Source organism: Oncorhynchus mykiss, chromosome 7, assembly GCF_013265735.2.
Source record: "Oncorhynchus mykiss isolate Arlee chromosome 7, USDA_OmykA_1.1, whole genome shotgun sequence".
In the NCBI taxonomy this organism is placed as follows: Eukaryota; Metazoa; Chordata; class Actinopteri; order Salmoniformes; family Salmonidae; genus Oncorhynchus; species Oncorhynchus mykiss.
Genome location: NC_048571.1, coordinates 58497173 through 58518153, shown reverse-complemented (window position 1 = coordinate 58518153; position 20981 = coordinate 58497173). Strand labels below are relative to the sequence as shown.

Below are 20981 nucleotides of genomic sequence, written 5' to 3'. Positions count from 1 at the left end.
GTGTGTGGGGTATAGTGTGTGGGGTATAGTGTGTGGGGTATAGTGTGTAGATTGATGAAGTATTGTTTTTATTTACTCCATTTTAGAATACGGCTGTAACGTAAGAAAATGTGGAAAACGTCAACGGGTCTGAATGCTTTCTGAAGTCACTACATATACACACTGTACCAGTCAAAAGTTTGGACACCTACTGATTCCAAGGTTTTTCTTTATTTTTTACTATTCTCTACATTGTAGAATAAAGGTTAAGACATCAAACTATGAAATAACACACATGGAATCATGTAGAAATCAAACAAATTGTTAAACTACCCTACGTCTCACAAACACACAGTGTTTGGAGCCAAACATCTAAAATGTGGACTCATCAGACCAAAGGACAGATTTCCACTGGTTTAAAGTACATTGCTTGTGTTTCTTGGCCCAAGCAAGTCTCTTCTTATTGGTGTCCTTTAGTTGTGATTTTTTTTTGCAGCAATTTGACCATGAAGGCTTGATTCACACAGTCTCCTCTGAACAGTTGATGTTGAGATGTCTGTTACTTGAACTCTGTGAAGCATTTATTTGGGCTGCAATTTCTGAGGCTGGTAACACTAATGAACTTATCCTCTGCAGCAGAGGTAACTCTGGGTCTTCCTTTCCTTTGGCGTTCCTCATGAAAGCAAGTTTCATCATAACGCTTGATGGTTTTTGCGACTACACTTGAAGAAACTTTCAAAGTTCTTGAAATTTTACATATTGACTGACCTTCATGTCTTAAAGTAATGCTGGACTGTCATTTCTCTTTGCTTATTTGAGCTGTTCTTGCCATAATATGGACTTGGTATTTTGCCAAATAGGGCCATCTTCTGTGTACCACCCCTACCTTGTCACAACACAACTGATTGTTCAAACTCATTAAGAAGGAAAGAAATTCCACAAATGAACTTTTAAGAAGGCACACCTGTTAATTTAAATGCATTCCAGGTGACTACCTCATGAAGCTGGTTGAGAGAATGCCAAGAGTGTGCAAAGCTGTCATCCAGGCAAAAGGTGGCTACTTTGAAGAATATCAAATACATTTAGATTTGTTTAACACTTTTTTGGTTACTACATGATTACATATCTGTTATTTCATAGATTTGATGTCTTCACTATTATTCTACAATTTAGAATGTAAAAATAAAACCCTGGAATGAGTAAGTGTCCATACTTTTGGTACTGTATATTCAGTCAATAAAAAATAAAAAAAAAAGTGCCATTTAAGATTCATTTATTGAAACTGTAATGTCAACTGGTTATATTATATCGTGGAACATAATATTAAACCAGGCAGTAACCTCAGCTGTGGCGCTTGCTTGTAGAAGCCTATGGCTGTGCAGTGGCATAGCCTTGTTTTGTTCATTTCATTTAAAATGGTCTTATTGCCATTACCACAGTAAAGACATAACTATTTTATATGTAAAAGAAAACATGGCGTAATAACAGAATAAAATAACAGAATATCTTTCCAAAGGAAAAAGTGATGTACATCTTGCGTCTGGAACAATTATTCGGAATGAGTGATTGTTTGAAACGGGGCTCAATTTGGCGAGTTGAAAGACAATTTCTTCAGGGTTACAAACCAAACAGACTCATTCATGCTGCTTGTTCTTTGGAATTTTTCAAATGGAGTAACAATTTCACATTGAACACTGCATGATGATGAAGTGCGGCCACTACATCTGTTTGGTGAGGAGGCCCAGGCTTAATGATTCTGTTGAACATACGCTCTGTCTTTATCAAACTAACGTTTTCAATGTGGAACCCGTCTATGTTTAAGGGGGTTATATCCTTGGCTAACCAATTATAAATTGCGCTAGCAGTTTGCAAAGTAGCCCAAATGGAAAATAGATTGTTGTTGGAATACATCTCCCTATATTGTTGTAACTTATTTCCCTATCAACCAGTCCATTTTGAATTTGTGATAAAACTGTCATCATTTTGCAAGGACTGTAGCTTGTGTATCAACATTAGTTAGATAGGTTTTATAGGCATTCATTTTTGTAGGCCTACGGGAGCTTGTGCGTATTAAGCAGCATGCATGTGTAGAGGGAGTGATTAGAACGCAATTGAGTGAGAACTGTGTGATGCTTGGATTGGTTTATTTTTTGTTGAGCCCCGCAATATTTCAATTTTTGGGGAACAAAATTTCAATTGCCCATTCGGGCAGCCACAAAGCACATTCCACCAAATAGTTTTACAGTACTTGAACAAAAATGTGAACTCTGGTTAAAGATTGAATTTTAAAGTCAGTTTGAGTCCTCAAGTACTCACACCCATTCCTTGTGGACATGCAATTGTGTAAAGACTAAGATTATTTGACAAACTAAAGATTGGTTTCTAAAATGGTTTGGTGGGGTTTCAGGGATTGAGGTGTACAAGGTAAAATTCCCAAAAAGGGAAGCTAACAAGTCTTTATGAGAGTGTTTTGAAGCCTGGCCTCGGTTGCCTATGGTTTCTGTGGGTGTCATGCGAACCGAATAGAGTTCTCTTCCACTTGAGCAGAACGCTGATGTACAGGACCAGAGAGCTCTCAGCAGGACAGCAGGCCTAATCCACCACTACCAACCAATCAGCAAGAAGGAATCAGTCCAATCAGAACTCCATCAAAGGAGTTGCAAAGTCAGTCCTTGGTAGACAGTGGGGTTCACCTAGGTTAAAGATTGGGGGGGGGCACCACATGATGCTCCTGTAGAGGGCATTTTAGCAGGGTAGGAGGAGTTGGGAGGTTTGATTCTCTGACTGTGGAAGTAGTAAAACCATTTTCATTGAATTTTCATAGAAAATGACCAATAAGCACATACATGTGAAGTTCATTAGAACATATCAAATTGGGTGGCAAATGAAAGAGAAGAGTCTATAATTTGGGGAAATTAAGGCATAGATAAACAAACATTTTTCATTGGCATAAGTAAAGGCTTTCTGGATAAACAGATGGAAAAGGGGTCTAAGAAAACATCTACCAGTCTTAAAAAAGGTATCAGAAATACATTAAAACACAATAAAGGTTGACGGAAAGACCCCTGCCAGCTAATATCAACACATATTTAGTTTTGGAGAACTTGTTAACCTTCTGTAAGTGAAAGAAATGTAGCCTTTTCCTTGTAATTCCGTTACAAAAACCCCCACAGAAGTAACAAGTAATGATAGACCTACCAATTAGTTAGTGTTGCAACAACACTCCCCTTCTGGATACAGTCCCCCTCACGCCCTCCACCAGGCAGGCGACCAGACCACCTCTCCTAAAACGGTTCACTACCTCTACTGTCCACAATCATCATCAGAACCGTCGCAGTCTGACCTCACTGTCAAGACAGCCAATGAGAGGGTCTGACAACCCTGTAATGGACAGACTGAAGCTCAAACACAGCATGATAGCTGATTTAATTCTCTAAGCTCCCACAATATTGTCCATTATCCAACACCAAGCATGGAAACAGAGGCAGTTGGTAACTGCCACCTCTGAATATAGACTCAGAGACTGAATAGACAACCCATTTGGGCACTGGAGTGATGGGAGAGTATAAAAATGGTTAGCTTTTGGATGTGTTCACACATTTTACATGAACGTAACTGTGGGCTGGATCATTAAGGGCTCAGACACACCAATAGCTTTTGCTGGCCGAGAGTACTTAGTATCTCTGAATGTAATTTGAGAACCTAGTGCGCACTGATTTTACATGTACAATGGCTTGAAACTGTTTGGCAGTCAGACATCTAGAGAGGTTGGTTCTTTAAAAAAAAAAGACAGGCAGATGAACGCTAGATCCACATTCAGTGCGATGTGTGCATGCGTACATCATCCTGTAAGGAGGGCAAATTGAGGCAGATTGGTTGTGGACAATGTGCACTTGGCCTCCAGCAGGGTGAAGGGGTTAATGGGTTAATTTTGGGGAGACAGCTGCTGTATGAGATTAAGCACAAATTAACATGAGCACTTCATATATCACACAGCGAGCCAACATAGCCCTTCTGTTGAGCCTGAGGAGGGGTGACTGTGGAGAGAGCATGTCCTAACTCCTATGCAACAGATTTGACGTATATCTCGGAATGATGTAAAGCCAATTCAATTGCACAAAATGAATTCATTTGTTCGACAGAATCATAAAAAATCTATGATGAATGCTGCCAAATCTTCTTGTTCCACAATACAGCTGTAACTGTTGCCAAATGTATTTGTTGTCTTTGGTCTTAGTGTCTGTACGCACGTACGTGTACACGAGGATGGTGTGAAATGAGGGGTTATAATTATGCAGAAATCTGACACAACCCTGCAATCAAAACAATCAAGTGTAATTACTGGATATCTGTTTTCTCCTCCAATAGAGCAAACCAAACAGTATTTGTCATGAGAAAATGCATGAAGAACAACAGAAACACAGCCCAGACTCCCATCTTCTTCAACATCCAGACAATTGGGAAAGGAGAGGGTCTCCGGAGCGCAATGTCAGACCCAGGCATTTTAATCCAGATGATTTCTGGAGCAGCCACATAATGCCGGGTCTCACAGCCCAAGAAAAGACAACAGTGGACAACTCTCCTCTGTATCAAGCTAAAATAACTCCATTCTCTAGCATTCCACAGATTTTTCCTTATTATGAGAGGGGGCAAGCCAAAGAAAAGGATAAGTGCAGGTCAAATCAATACATTTGCATATTAAAAGAAAAACCTCTGTCGGCACTTTAGTAAAGAGACATTAGTATGCAGAGACGTGACTAAGCATGAGGCTGGTATTCAAGAGTTCTGATACTCATTCAATATGGATGTGATTTGGTACTGAGGGATGCAGGCGTGATGATGGTCATCAATGTCACATTACTCAAACGGATGACTAGTTAACATGACAAACATCAGCAACAACAGTAATATAGAGATTTCTTTCAGCAGAGATTCTTAAATAGTGACCAAAGCCTTATAATAGCATTGAAAACCCTCCATTTGAAAGTAAATAACTGATGTGACCTTGTTAAAAAACTATTTCCCATGCATGCTGTGAAAATAATACAAGTATTTTTTTAATCTATAGAATCTGATTCTGCCCAGTCCTTCTTTGCATGGCTGATTAAGTGGCCACTTAACGAAAACAATCCACCTAGTTTAATTGGAACAGCTGAAAGAATAAGATTGATGCCACCTAGATGGCCAAACTCGTCATTGTCCAGAATAAACCATCTGGCTAGTCAGCTGGAAGGCCTAGTTGGTGTTAAAAAACATTCGAGTTTCAGCATTTCACACACTGTGTGTTAACTAGGAACCCTTCCCCCATTCTTAGTGCCAAAGCCTGAAGCTCCAACGCTGACATTCTACCCTCTTTGGTAGGAGCCTATGAAACCAGGTCACTGTGTAATATCTCTATGGTTTGATGCTAAATTAGTGCAATGTAGCTTTTATTTTACCTTTATTTAACTAGGCAAGTCAGTTAAGAACAAATTCTTATTTTCAATGACGGCCTAGGAACAGTGGGTTAACTGCCTGTTCAGGGGCAGAACGACAGATTTGTACCTTGTCAGCTCGGGCTTTTGAATTTGCAACCTTCCGGTTACTAGTCCAACACTCTAACCACTAGGCTACCCTGCCGCCCCATTGCAAGTAAGCAATCTGTTAAATAAACACTGTCAATTAAAGTTTCATTTGTTGTTGTAGTAGTTGTAGTAGTAGTAAAGGGGATTTATTGTAGACATAACAGAAAGAGTACCCCAGCTCCCCAGCTCCCCAGCTCCGAAATGTGTGGCAATGCAGTGGATAGCCGAGCTATGAATTCAAATAAATCTAATCTAAGGAGTAAAAAAGTATTGGAGACAAAAACTGAGACTAAAGTCTTCATCATTAATCTGAAATTAACCAACTCATGCCTTAACATGGCGGTGCTGGCAGGCACCGTCAGACTCCCCTGAAGACTACAGGACCAGAACAAACAAGGGACACAAGGACAGAGGGGTACAGACCCAGACAGAGACCACTAAATTCCCCACCCCATTGTCTGCAGTGTTAGTGGGGGACAATACAGGACGACCTTGCGATATGTGTGCTAACGCCAACAGCCCTAACTCCTACCCGAGCCATGCATCAGCCCTAATCCCAAACACTGGGATGATGTCATCCCCCTCTCATCCAGACCATCAGAGCAACAAAGCAGGGAGGGATGGGGGGGGGGGGGGTTGAGAGAGAGAGAAAAAGAGAGAGAAAAAAAGAGAGCCCCACATAAGGAGATGTTCTGATAGAGAAAGCAGTCAACAGTAGGAAATCAGATACCCTCTCCACACATTTGTGTCACAAATCAAAGGGCTTAGACAACACAACCTGCCTACCATGTGCTTTACTCTGGGAAAGTTTTCACAGAGCAGTTACAAAACTCTGAGCTGTTGACATCCATCAAACCCAAGCTCCTGTTCTCTCACTGTCAAAGAGGTATTGGTTGAGCAAATAGTGCCTAGGTTTAGTGAGGAAAGTTAACGTCACCTTTTCTAAACTTAAAGCAATCCATTGTTATTGGCACCGGCATAAAGTTATCATCAACATACAAGTTATTTCTGAGGAAAACAGTTGTAACCTCACATAAGCAGAATAGATAGTGTGTCAAAATAGTTTGTCCAATAAAAAAAAAGGTCAAACGGTGAGAGAGAAGAGTCGAGCAGTCAGACAGGTCACTGTGGCCGGCCTCACAGACCCCGTGTCCAAAGCAAGACTCATTGGGGTCTATCCTTCACTGGGGAGCGGGAGAGGGTGACAGTCGGCTCAAAAGTTGCGCTGTTGCACTTTAGAATTTATGTGCTGCCCCTCCCCCATCTTCCCAACACAAAGGGACCCTCCCCCATGTCCCCACCCACCAGGAATTTCTCAGGCATTGCTGGGGTCACCATGACAACTGGGTGCTTAACAAAGCATTTATCTTAGGCATTCTTCCTTTCACAGAGGAGAGAGGGAACAACAGTCAAAGGAGAAAGGGGGAGAAAAGAAAGAGGCTGGAGGAGCTTGAAAGGATGGGGAAGCGGAGAGGTTGCTGCGGAGAGGTTGCTGCGGAGAGGTTGCTGCGGAGAGGTTGCTGCGGGGAGGTTGCTGCGGGGAGGTTGCTGCGGGGAGGGGGCAGCGGAGAGGTTGCTGCGGAGAGGTTGCTGCGGAGAGGTTTCTGCGGGGAGGTTGCAGCGGAGAGGTTGCTGCGGAGAGGTTGCTGCGGGGAGGTTGCTGCGGGGAGGGGGCAGCGGAGAGGTTGCTGCGGAGAGGTTGCTGCGGAGAGGTTGCTGCGGAGAGGTTGCTGCGGAGAGGTTGCTGCGGAGAGGTTGCTGCGGAGAGGTTGCAGCGGAGAGGTTGCTGCAGGGAGGGGGCAGCGGAGAGGTTGCTGCGGAGAGGTTGCTGCGGAGAGGTTGCTGCAGGGAGGGGGCAGCGGGGAGGGGGCAGCGGGGAGGGGGCAGCGGAGAGGTTGCAGCGGAGAGGTTGCTGCGGAGAGGTTGCTGCAGGGAGGGGGCAGCGGAGAGGTTGCTGCAGGGAGGGGGCAGCGGAGAGGTTGCTGCGGAGAGGTTGCTGCGGAGAGGTTTCTGCGGGGAGGTTGCAGCGGGGAGGTTGCTGCAGGGAGGGGGCAGCGGAGAGGTTGCTGCGGGGAGGGGGCAGCGGAGAGGTTGCTGCGGAGAGGTTGCTGCGGAGAGGTTGCTGCGGAGAGGTTTCTGCGGGGAGGTTGCAGCGGAGAGGTTGCTGCAGGGAGGGGGCAGCGGAGAGGTTGCTGCGGAGAGGTTGCTGCGGAGAGGTTGCTGCAGGGAGGGGGCAGCGGAGAGGTTGCTGCGGAGAGGTTGCAGCGGAGAGGTTGCTGCGGAGAGGTTTCTGCGGAGAGGTTGCTGCGGAGAGGTTGCTGCGGAGAGGTTGCTGCGGAGAGGTTGCTGCGGAGAGGTTGCTGCGGGGGTGAGAATCATGGATAGAAGAGGAGGATTGGATGACTGATGAATAAAACAGGGACAGAATCCAGGAAATAGGTGATGTTAGAGGAAATAGCAGATAGGTGGACAAAGTGCTACATACATTCCAAGCAGGGCTGTGACTAATGTTTTCTTGGGGGAGAACAGAGGTATGGAGAGAGATAAAAGGCCCATTACAGACAAGTCAGCACAAACATACACACAAACAGACTACATCATGGAAATTGTATGGCATATTGAGTGGTAGTATATGTAGGCCAAGGGTATTTCTGGGTATGAGCACGTTCTCAACTTTCCATTATCCATGTCCGCGTCGCCATGAGAGAAACCCATTGGCTTCAAACACTAAGCAAAGGGTGTGATTAAAACTGATCTCAGTGCTACTCTTGTGCAGCCATCCATATTTCAGCTAATACAGCCAGACCCTGCAGAGACCAGCCACAGAGAAAGTCCATCCACAGACAACAGCCCAGTCTTAATACACTGTCATGTAATTACACAGACTGGGACAGCGCTGATTTAGATGTGATGGATGAGAGTGGCTTCCTTCCCCATTAAGATTCCACTCTTGTCCTGTTGTGTTGTGCGGTGGATGGTGACAGTGGGAGAATGAACGCCTTACAAAACAACATTCAATCACACAGAATATGGACTGCCTGGGCCTGGCTGTGTGGGAGTTGGGAGAACTGTCTCACATTCAAATCAGAGATTTGAACATTTAAAACAAGTTGCCCATTGTAGATTCACTTAGTCTTCTTAAGACGTGCTTAATTAAAAGAGAACCAATGTAACCTTATACTATGTTTACAAGGTCTCAAAATATTTGCATATGTGTAATGGTCTTGAAATAAGATTTGTGAGCAATAATCACAAAGCAACGCACTATAGAAGTTGATTCTAGTGTCAACATGAATCTCAGTCCTAATTCAGATCCAATTTCTTAAACTTTACCTTAATCCTTGTGGAACTGATTAACATGCTGTCTGATGGCATAGGGAGTTGACCAAGGGAGGTAATGAGAATAGTCAGAGGTGAGGGGTCAACTGTGATGGTTCAGAGGGGTTGGTGAGAGGAGACAGGAGAGGAGTTTCCCTATGGAGAATCCCTAGTATACTGACTACTGATGATCTAACCAGCGACAGTACCTCCTGGCCAGAGACCACCTAGGTAGACTACGTAGCATGCCTGCTACTATTAGCATGTCATCAGTGAGCTACTGCACATCCTGCCATGGGCTGAGGCAAATCAAGCTCCATGTTCAGTCAGAGGGGAGGGCTTGACCATTTAACCTCAGTGCTGATAAATAGAACTGTGGGCATGTGCAGTATTCTGACTACTAAAGCTTCATCGAATTTCATCAAAGGAACAAACATGACAAAGTAAATACCATGGTGTTTATTCTAGAGCAATCTTCAGGCAAGTAGACTGAGGGAGATTATTCCATCAAAGGATGAGAGGAAGGAGGATAAATCCCCAGCATCAAAAGCACACACACATTAATGCGAGCTCACACACACAGGATGCAGCATTAGATCAGCAGAATGTCAATGCTGGAGCAACAGAGCCCAGGTTCTGCCACATCAATTACTAAACCCACTGGTACTGGCCTCCCAGCACGGTCAGAAACGTCTTGGCTGAGCTGATCTGGTGTCAGTTATGTTCCTCATCTCAGGAGGGAGAAGACAGATCTAACAATCCCCACAAATATGTAATCAACTGCATTTACAACCATAATCTGGGCTGCAGAAATTAATTCAGAAATGTCTACTCCCACGGCCAGTGATATGGAACGTCTAATCCAGCACATTAGCCAGGGTATCCCTCATACCAGTATTAATTTCCAGGGCCTACAGCCAGTGCACCATGGCAGGAAAGCTGGCTCCATAATTAGCTAAGCAAAGGATTAATCAAAAGTATAATTGCCAGGGCTGCCATGAGAGCAGCTACAGAGAGTGCAATGGACCCACCATGCCAATCATAGGCTATTCAACACTGCGCCACTCCAATGAAAGTCATTGTGAAACACTACACATAGGTATAGCTCTTATTTAACCTTTTTCAGACCTTTTGATGTTCCTCTTAACATGAATATCTAATATCTAGTATTAATATTTACCTGAATCGGTGCACCTTAACAGTGTAATTGATGTGGTTGAAGTGATATGATCTGTTGTATTTCATCACAGACTAGCTGAGGCTAATGGAATCATCCATCATATGGCATCACTCATAAATCAGAGAGCATAAAGGGAACATAATGGGAGGGTGTTCAGTCACCAAGGGAAGATCTCTCAGCATTGGGGCAAACATTTATTCTACAGGCAGGCACCCTCTCCATCTCCTCTCTCTTTATTTACCTTTTTCATTACATCTGCATCTTCATGTTCTATCCATCTCACACCAACATGATTTTTGTTTGCTCTCTATTTACCCACCCACCTCCCTCTCCCTCTTTCTTTCACCCGCAGGGCTACTGACAGATACCCCAACAGGTGCGGGACGCGGAGACAAGCCATCCATCTAATTGGTCCTTGGTAGAGTCACAGCTGTTGCCCCCAACCAGGGCCTAGCATGATCTCCTCGTGCCTACCTCTATTCGACCACTCGCCATTGTCTCCAAGACAGACAGAGAGCTCTCTCATCTGTCACTAGGGACCTCCTCCTTTAAAAGAGGCTTCAGGGAGGCGAAGTAAACAAAAAAAAAAAACACCAAAAAACTAAGTGGCGCTCCAATACATTGTAATGATTACTACCCATGCTGACCATCTAGTTATCTGGCCCCCTGGCTAATATATGAGAGGGTCAGATATTAACACACCACCTCAGAGCAAAGATACCAATTGGACAGTTTTAATCCTTCTGGTTAAAGGTGTTTTACCTAGTTAAATATGGACGCCTTGATGTCAAATCCCTGACTGAAATGCAGTGTGACATTTAGAAGGTGCTGTTTGCACATCTCTTTAAATGAGATCCAAGGTCATGAAGGAACCAGCTCTGCAGTCTGACTCACACCGTGTCACAAATCTAGTTCTGCAGCAATTCAAGTTCAGTCACATTTTTGGAGCAAATAAAATGCTCTGTAAATTGTGCTGACAGTTGAAATGACGGGCGCCTTATGCAGACTCAATTAAAGAGAAACAAGAGGTTAGAGTAGACAACACAGCGCACTGGGTTTCCTGAGCTGGCTACTACAACTCTCCACATGTAAAATATATTTGTTTGGTGCTACACAAGACACAGGCTGTTTTTATCTTTCAGTGTGTCTAAAATGAATCTAAGTTAATTACATGCCTGGGTCCAGTGTCTTCACAATGATGGCATAGTCCATCACGGCTTACAACATGACATAAACCATAGCTTGGCCTGTATTGTTCATGCTACACTTATTTACAAAGGTTATACAAATGCTGGGATAACAACAACTGGCACACAAGGTAACCATTGCTCATTTTGAAATGACAAATAATAATTTAAGTAAGTAGGGAAATATCCTGACAATCTGGCATGTGATACAAAATAAATATGGTCAAATGAATCCTTGTTTTACCCTCAGTTTGAAATCAACTGTCATAATCGTGCGAATATATAGATTCGAAAAACATCCATCATTGAATGAAATATTGTGTGATAGCTGAAAATGGGGGTTTTAAGTTGGGTAATAATGAACAATGATCCAGACCCACTGGAGTGTTTTTCCCACAGGAGCAGGCTAACCGGTTTCAGACATGCAGATCAACTGCTATTTAAATCCACATTGATCTACATCAGGCCTGGGTACAGCCTGCACTTTAACAAGATGACAAATACTAGAACAGAAAAACAAACCCCAAGAAGCTAAAAAGCACAATCTAGTCTAGAGAGGACTTCTCTCTCCAAATGAAACATAAGGCTTGAGGAGGCACACTAAGATCCTGATCTGAATGTTAATTCTAATTTATGATTAATATTGAAATAATGAAGTTGTAACATTTAAACACTGCAGCAGAGGCCATACATAAAACAGCATTCACAGTATTCAACTCCATCTGTGTCAAAAAAAATTACATCTTTGGTATTGTAATGTTGAACATTTTCAAGTGAGGAACATAAATAGGAAAAATCTAAAGAATGAGGAAGAACAAAAGCCTTCACTGTGCCTAACATTAACATATCACAAACGGGCCTATGTATTAAAAAACAATTGAGGAGAGGTTGGTCTTACCGGAGACAGATATCCTCATGGAGGCCTCCAGGGGTCTGTTGTTGTCCAGGGCCTGGCTGAGGCGTATCTCCCCGGTGCTCTGGTTCAGGATGACCAGGTTCAGCTCATTACCAGCCTCAAAGCTGTACTGGAGCTGGTCCGAAGCATCTGGGTCAAGGGCAGGGATCCGCCCGATCACCCCTGTGGGGAAGCTACTGGACTTGTCAGTGACATAGTTATTGAATATGATCTGGAAATTTTTCAGCACTGGTACGTTGTCGTTCTTGTCAACCAGCTTGACGTGCACGGTGGCACGGCTGACCAGTGGGGCGGAGGTGGCCTGGACCACAATGACATACTCCGACTGAGTCTCGTAGTCGAGATCTGTCAGAACGGTCAGTTCTCCTGAGAAGATGTCCAGCTGGAACACCTCTGGGATGTTTCCCTCTACTATCTGGTACATGATCTGGGCGTTGCTCCCCTCGTCTGGGTCCGAGGCAGATACGTGGGCCACTACCAGGCCTATTGGGCTGTTCTCCTCCACAAAGATGTCAAACTCATCTTTCTCAAACACGGGAGGGTTGTCGTTCACGTCTAAGATGGTCACCTGGATGTCCACGGACGTCTTGAGAGCAGGAACACCTTTATCCACAGCAAAGGCCTGCAGGTTGTAGAATGGCATGTTCTCACGGTCCAGGCGACGCAGCGTTCGCACAATACCAGAGGTGGACTCAATTATGAAGTCTCCATCGCCGTCCTCTCCCCCCTGGAAAGTGTAGAAGACACGTCCATTGAGGCCAGAGTCTCGGTCAGTGGCAGAGACCTGGACGACACTGGTAAACACTGGCACGTCCTCCATCACAGAGCCTAGGTAGTGGTCTCGGAGGAACCGAGGAGAGTTGTCATTCACATCATTCACCAGGATCTCCAGGTAGGTAGTGTCAGACTTCTGTGGGATGCCGTTATCCCGGGCCGTGATGGCTAACGTGTAGGACACCTGATCTTCATAGTCCAGCTCCATCTGGGTGGTGACAGCGCCTGTGTCAGAGTCGATGTCGAACTGGGGGATGCTGTCATCCATAAAGTAGGTTATACGTGCATTCTCCCCAGTGTCCTCATCTGTAGCACTGATCACCACAACGGTGGTGCCAACAGGTCTGTCCTCATTGATGTTGACGGTGTAATGGGAGCTCTGAAACACGGGCCTGTGGGTGTTGGCGTCGGTGACGTTGACGAACACCTTGGCAGTATCGATGCGTGTGCCGTCAGACGCGGTGACACTCAGGACGTATTGGCGCTCCAGTTTGTAGTCGAGGGGCAGGGCCAGAGTGATAAGGCCCCCTCCACTCTGGCTGGTGATGGAGAACCTGTTTCTGGTGTTACCACTGGAGATCTGATACGTCACCACACTGTTGATATCCTGGTCCACCGCAGAAACCGTCACCACGCTTGTGCCCACGACAGCATCCTCATTGAGGCGCATGTAGTATGATCTCTGGGTGAACTCTGGGTTGTTATCGTTGACGTCAAGGATGGTCATGCTAACGCTAGCTGAGGAGGACATCACCGGGTGGCCATGATCACGGGCCTCCACCCCAAAGTTGTAGAAGTCCACGCTCTCCCTGTCCAGCCCAGCGGCTACCACTATCCATCCACTGCTGTTGTTGATGGAAAAGGGTAAGTTGGGCGAGGCTTCAATGAGGCAGTACTCCAGCCTGGAGTTGTCGCCGGAGTCTGCGTCAACGGCCTGGATGTGAATGATGGAGTAACCCACCGGCACGTTCTCTAGCACAGTGGCCTGGAAGGGGGTGCTGACGAAAATGGGGGAGTTATCATTGATATCCACCACCTGCACCGTTACCAGGCCGCTGATGTTGGAGAGAGGCGGGCGTCCCCCGTCCTGAGCACGGATGCGTATGGTGTATTCCTTGTTAGCCTCGTAGTCCAACTGACTGACCAGGTCCATCTTGCCTGTCTGAGCGTCAATGTAAAACTGGCCCCTGGTGTTGCCACTCATGATGCTAAAGTGAACCATGGCGTTACTTCCTCTGTCCTGGTCTGTGGCAGTCACCTGCAGGATCTCTGTGTTGGGTGCCATATCCTCCGGAACCTGCACCACATATCGCTTTTCACTAAACTGGGGAGCATTATCATTGTCATCCTCTACAATAATGTGAACTGTTGCCGTAGCGCTGCGAGGGCTGGGGTTGCGACCCTGGTCGTTGGCCTCTACCAACAGCATGTAGGCCTCCACCATCTCTCTATCCACCGGGCCCTTTGTGCGGATCACCCCTGACCTGGGGTCAATCTCAAACACATCGTTGGAGCTGTTGCTGTTGAGGACACGGTAGAGGATGTTACCATTTACCGGGGCATCCCCATCCGTGGCCCTGACGGTCAGCACCTCGTAGCCTATCTCCAGGTTCTCTCTGACCCTCTCCTTATAGTCCTGTTGCTCAAAGACAGGGTCATGGTCATTAGTGTCACTCACTGTGATGGTGAGGGTGGCCATGGCCGTACGTCGGGGAGTGCCGTGGTCAACAGCATTCACACGGAACACATGGGTGTCCTTCTGCTCTCTATCCAGCACCTCCACAGTGGAAACAGCACCATTGACTGGGTCCACAGAAAATAGGTTGTTGGAGCGGCTGTCAAACAGGGCCTCTATGAAGTACTCCAGCCTGCCTGCCTCCCCCTCATCAGCATCTACTGCCTTCAAAACAACTACAGGAGTTCCAGCTGGCTTATTCTCTGCCACAGACACCTGGTACATAGGAGGCTGAAACTGGGGGCTACTGTTGACAGCCCTCTTCCTCCTGCTCACTATGCCAGACTCAGACTGGACAGCCTGCTGTAGTAACTTCCCCAAGTGGCCCTGCTTGAAGGAACCTTGACCCACCCGCCAGTGGACTGAAATGCTGTTCACTTTAGCTTCCCTCTCATCTCCTGTGTATTGGTTACAATGTAAGTCTAGCTCAAGGAGTGTGTCGTGCTTCAAACACAGGGTCTTGGACACAAACAACTGCCCCTCCGAAAAGTAGAAGTCCGAACTACTAGTCACCTTGCAGTGCATCCTGCTGTGTGTCGGAGATGCGGGTAGTAGATCCCATACCCGGAGGAGAGCAGTACCAGCCTCGTAGCATTCTAACTGATGATTTTGGGCCTTAAACAAACTGATGATCTCCAAGTCCCATTGAGATTTAATTTTGTGTTTACTTGAACAGTTCCTGCCGTGAACATGAACATCATACTGGCTCGTGAGGAGGTGCCTGGACCCTGGGCCACTGTTCACGCAGTCAACAACAGTGTACACGATGAAAGGGTTGGAGCTGAGCGAGGCACAATTTAAACTACCCGAAATGAACACAATGCGCGCGGACGCATCAGTTTCAATAAAGGTCTTTGAGAATTTAGGAGCGATTACCTGATCCAAAGTGCATGCCCCGCTCTGTTCCACACTTGCTATAACCGTCCCCGGCTCTGCATCCTCACTGATGTGTGTACTGTAGCAATCCGACAGTGAAATTATTTCAAACCAGACGAAAATAATAAACACCAAATCCCACTTAATGACGGGCATTGCTCCTCGATAATGTTAAACCAGGTTTGAACGTAATACTGCCGCCTTCCCTTAAACTTTCCGTCTAGTCGTTCCCTTTTGTTGCAGCGTATCCATGCTTTCACTGCTCCACAGTAGCTAATCCAATTGAATCCGGAGAGAAATCGCAGTCACCTAGCTTCTCACCACCCAAACACGCCGAACCTACAACTCCACTCCGTTCGCGTGAATTAATAAAATGGCTCCTACTACCCCTTATGCTCGAGGCTTCTCATTATCATAAATCTATTGTGTGTGTGTAGCAAGGTCCGTTCTCCCAGGGGCCACACTGAGTTGTAAAGAAAGATGACTGGCCTCTGTTTGGTCCCCCTTGTGGAAGACGCATATAGCTGTTTACAGTGTTTTTGCAAAGTAGCAGTACATGGATTGTTGATAAGCCTAAACAAATGCTGTCAATATTTAAATAACAAACAGTTCTCATCCCCCCCAACACAACCCCAGGCACAGAAAGTGTAGTGTTTCCCTATGCGTATACATACATGTCTAATTCAAAAGTGACCTTACCTTATAGGGTAGTCAAATTACACCACACATCAGGCCTATGTGAAAAGTAATGATTCATGCTATTCTCTAGTCCTATGCAGGTATTGGAATGCTTTTCTCGAATATGAGGTTAAATGGAGTAAATGGCAGGACAGTGAGCAGGGGTATTTCTTGTAATGTTTCATGTAAACACCATTTTTGAAAGCTGCCCAGCAGATGCTGCTGGTATCTCATGTGGGAGATGGGTCATGCCAAAGGCATCTTAATCATCATCCTCATCTAAAGCAGAGGCATTATGCCATATGTCTGTTATGTGCCTCTTACACAGACGTGAGGAAGAATTGAGCAGCTGTGAAAGTAAATAGGCTCCTCCTAGTCATTCTTTAGACTGCTATTGATCTGGTTTGTAGAATTGTTTTTTGTTGTTGTTGCTGAGGGTGAACTAGGTAACTGCCAAAATAAAAGGAAACGCCTAAGTAAATGAGGGATACAAAATATATTGAAAGCAGGTGCTTCCACACAGGTGGGATTCCTGAGTTAATTCTGCAATAAATATCCCATCATGCTTAGGGTTGTGTATAAAGTAGCTGGGAAGGCCATTATTTTGACTACCATGGACAAGTGGTCACTGAATGGTATAATGGGAATGAAAATGTAAACCAAATGCCATGGCAGTCTCATGGGAGATTGTTGAAACAGAGCCTGAGACAGTATTCTCCACCACCATCAACAAAACACCAAATTATGGAATTTCTCATGGAAGATTGGTGTTGCATCCCTCCAATAGAGTTCCAGACATTTGTAGAATCTGTTAAGGTGCATTGAAGCTGTTCTGGTTCGTGGTGGTCCAAAGCATTAGGACACTATGGTGTTTCCTTTATTGTAGAAGTTACCTGTACATTCACTTTACTGCCACCTGCTGGTACATGTGCATTACTGCAGACAGCAATCAGAGCAATTAATCAAGTCCTAACTTCTGGCTATTTAGGTAACAATTGAGACAAAACAAGTTTAGGCTGAAACGCATCTTTCAAGAGAAGTCCACAGATCTCTTTTACAGTAATCCTACTGTAAGCATTAAACAGTTAGTCTTGATACAACAACGTCTTGACCCAGCAACCTAGCACTGTGAAAGTGATCGGTTCAGTTTACATTGTGCACTTACATTCACATATGGTCTAAGGTACCTGTGGAGACTGCAACAGTGTACAATATTGAGAAGGCACATACAGGTAGATCTAGTTCAGGAAGAGATCACCTGGAGTAACAATAATAATGCCATTTAGCAGATGCTTTTATCCAAAGTGACTTAGTCATGCGCGCTTACATTTTACGTTTGGCAGGTCCCAGGAATCGAACCCACTATCCTATATTGCAAGTGCCATGCTCTACCAACCGAGTAACATTTACTGATGTGAGGGAAAATAACACATGCAGTGTGTGGAGCTGAACTTCTGTGCCCAGTGCCCTGATGTCACTAATAATAAGCTGAAGCTGGCCATCACGGTCACAGCAACCTAACATTTTTCCATTGGTCATCTTTAGATAACTGGTTTAATTCAATCATAATCTTAAGATCGCCCAAGAACAAGTCTAGAGCCCAAGAACAAGTCTAGAGCCCAAGAACAAGTCTAGAGCCCAAGAACAAGTCTAGAGCCCAAGAACAAGTCTAGAGCAAAAAGTTTCAACCTTGTGAGTGATGGACATGATGCAGAAAAGAAGCAAAAGTTAAAATATTACAATAAATAGTTTTACTGTTTTTATTGTTACTGGAGGCTCTAATAAAATATGAATCATTAGCTTTACAAAATAAAAACAAAATACAACAAAAAAAGATTCCCCCCAAAACAGAAAAGGTCAAAAGCTTCCTTCAAGACGCAAAAAGACAAAATTGTGCCCCCAACATAGACCAGGTGAAAGAGAGACCGAGAGAGAGACCGAGAGAGAGACCGAGGTATCCAAATCATCACGTTATACACAGTGTAAGAGGGGGACTTAATGACATGGTTATACACAGTGAACCTAACAGTCCCTCCCCATGTTTTAGAGGTCTACAGCTCCATCCCGTGATCCAATGCGTTCAGACTCACAACGCATGCGGGTAAGAGTGGGACGAAGGTCAAACCATAGACCAATCCTTACAATACATAATATCTAGGGCCACCCTCTCCCATTCGTTTGCCATTACATCACCCAGAAAAATGACAGTTATATTTCAAGAAAGGTGGTGGCACAGACACTTTGATATAATGGGTACAAGAAAGAAAATGTTGGTGGAAATTAATGACGATTTGTTAGCCCAGCCAAGCCTAGCTACAGTACAGTCTGTATCTGATTCTGTCCCCTAACCAGAGGATAGGAGAGAAGCTGATGTCACTCATTCAAAACAGACTCAGCTGTGACAGAGCTGTAGGGATTATAAACATTGCGGTAAAACTGTAAGATTATCATTAACCTTAAGAATACTATCATAATATTCATAACATAAGAGAGACAGAGAGAGAGAGAGACGGAGAGAGAGACAGGGTGGGTGAATGGCTTGAAAGCGAATGAGATGCCTCAAAACAATGCATGAAAATAAAAAAAAGCTAAACATTCTCTTTTTTGTTTTTCCCACAAATGAACAAGAGTGCAGCACTGAAACAGGCATGGAAGGAGAGACGTACAAACAGAAAAAATATGGTTGAGTAAGGTGGAGATACTGCGCGGGGAACAGAGAGAGAAAGAGGAAAATCGAATAAAAAAAATAGCATCTCTAGCTTTGCTGTTTGCGTTTAAGCGCCTCCATCAGGTCGTTCTTCAGAGCCTCCTGCTTCGACTTGTCAGCCAGGGTCTGAACACTCCTGTCAGGGAAGAGGGAATGAGAGAATGAGTGAGAAAGATTAAATATACACTAGATTCCAAAATCAACCTGTAACACCGATTCCCCTAAGCACTCCTGTAGATATTTTTGATAAATAAATAAAAACCTAAGCAATATGATAAAAGTTTCACTCAGCCTCACAGAAGCTAAGGTGAAGCAAGTACCATAAAACATTACAATAGTTTCAGATATACAGGAGTGCCAAGGGAATTGGGGCCTATTTGGAACTCAACAATTAATAGATGCAGTAAAAGTGAATTTGTGAGAAAGCAAATAAGATGGGTAGATAGAGGGAAAAATAGGTAGAGATACAGAGCAAATTCATTTTTAAACAAGTTGTGAGGATATCACATGGTCTCCAACTCTCTCTCACTGTAGAGAAGATGGCTGGGTTAATACACTCCAGACACTGCCTGTCTAGGTGCAATCAACATGAAATGTTTAGTCAGGTAAGTTAATCATCTAGGACTCTTCCTCATGCAGTTGGTTGTCTCAAACTGCATGTTGGCATGGTTGGCTTAGCTGCAACAAACGCTCCTTGAGAAACAATGTCAGCGTGTTGCAACTTTCTGGGAAACCACTCAATCACACAAACACCATGCCACACATGCAAGCGCGCACACACATTCCTCCAATGCCACAGACACACAGCCTGTTGTCCCATGCCAGACGATACCTCTGGCCCTAGTCAATGAAGATCTGGCGCTGGGTGAGGACCTGAGACAGCTCCTTCTGGAGCTGCCGGTACTTTTGGTTATCAGGCAGAGAGTCAATAGATCTGGACCACAGTGGAGAGGAGAGGAGAAAGGGAGAAGAGGGACAGGCAGACAGACAAATAAGGGATGAGTGGGCATAGAGAAGAGATAGGACAGGGGAAGGAGGAGGGAAATGGAAGCAAATAAACAAGGTTGAAAAATGTAGAACTGAAAAACAGACAATGACATGGGAAGCAGATAACACAATATGGCAGAGTGAAATGAGGGGAAATCCCAGTCAACAGATGAGCTGAAGTAGCCAAGGTTAAAACAGGCGTGTGGCTGAAAGAGGCCAAACTAGAAATGCAGTAGGAGACTGCAGGAGCTCATTAGTACCAGTCTTCGACGTGGATGTCAGGTGTGCCGAGACTTGGAGCATCTGCAGCAGAATATAGTGACTTTACATCAATGTGACAAGTGTGTGTGTTTCCGCACTCACGTACCTTAAACCATTGACGATGTCCTTGGTCTTCCCAAAGTAGATCTCGTTGAGAGTGGAGCGAATCTTATTCTCCATATCCTGAGGTTAGAAAAAATAAATTTACATAACACTAATCTTGTGATACCCATATCAATAGATAGTGCCTTCAGAAAGTTTATGCTCCTTGACCTATTGCACATTTTGTTGTAACAGCCCGGACACAGTGAAAACATGTTTTTAGGATTTGTTGCTAATTTATACAGTTACACACACACACACGGTGGTTCACATGGATTCCTTAGCTGAAATAATGCTAAAGTAACCCCATGTAAACCAAGTAAAACAGTGATATACATTTCTCACAATGAAATGCAGATATCTAATTGACATAAATATTTACACCCTTGATGGCGATTCCAACTTTCATCATGGATATGACTATCAGGGTTGCACATCTGGATGTGGGGATTTTCTCCTATTGTTCCTTGTAGATTTTCTCAAGCTTTTTTAAATTAGATGGGATTCAAGTCTGGACTTTGTTTGGGCCACTCAAGGACTTTCACATTCTTGTTCTGAAGCCATTCCAGTATTGCTTTGACTGCCCTTACCAGTCTCCCAGTCCCTGCCACTGAAAAGCATCCCCATAGCATGATGCTGCTACCACCATGCTTCATGGTAGGGATAGTGTTAGATGGGTGATGAGCTGTGCCTGGTTTTCTGCGACAGAGCACTTTG

The 20981-nt window shown here is 44.7% G+C and overlaps 2 protein-coding genes across 7 annotated transcripts in view; both read right to left on the bottom strand.

Moving 5' to 3' along the window:
• LOC110528980 (cadherin EGF LAG seven-pass G-type receptor 2) overlaps positions 1-15956 on the bottom strand; it is an 86804-nt gene extending 70848 nt beyond the window's left edge. For 3 of the 5 annotated variants that reach the window (XM_036983626.1, XM_036983627.1, XM_036983629.1), the window contains exon 1: positions 12127-15954. In XM_036983626.1, the coding sequence (XP_036839521.1) occupies positions 12127-15685 (3559 nt within the window). In that variant the 5' untranslated portion in view covers positions 15686-15954. Of the gene's footprint in view, positions 1-12126 lie in introns of all 5 variants that reach the window. The other 2 variants (XM_036983630.1, XM_036983628.1) reach the window with 2 other exon arrangements.
• Positions 15957-17938: 1982 nt separating this feature from the next.
• LOC110528073 (F-actin-capping protein subunit beta isoforms 1 and 2) overlaps positions 17939-20981 on the bottom strand; it is a 30104-nt gene continuing 27061 nt past the window's right edge. The window contains exons 7-9 of one of the 2 annotated variants that reach the window (XM_021609869.2): positions 20269-20345; positions 19747-19848; positions 17939-19050 (exon numbers count right to left, since the gene is read on the bottom strand). In XM_021609869.2, coding sequence (XP_021465544.1) covers positions 19755-19848; positions 20269-20345 — 171 coding nt within the window. In that variant the 3' untranslated portion in view covers positions 17939-19050; positions 19747-19754. The remainder of the gene's footprint in view (positions 19051-19746; positions 19849-20268; positions 20346-20981) is intronic. The other variant, XM_021609870.2, reaches the window with a different exon arrangement.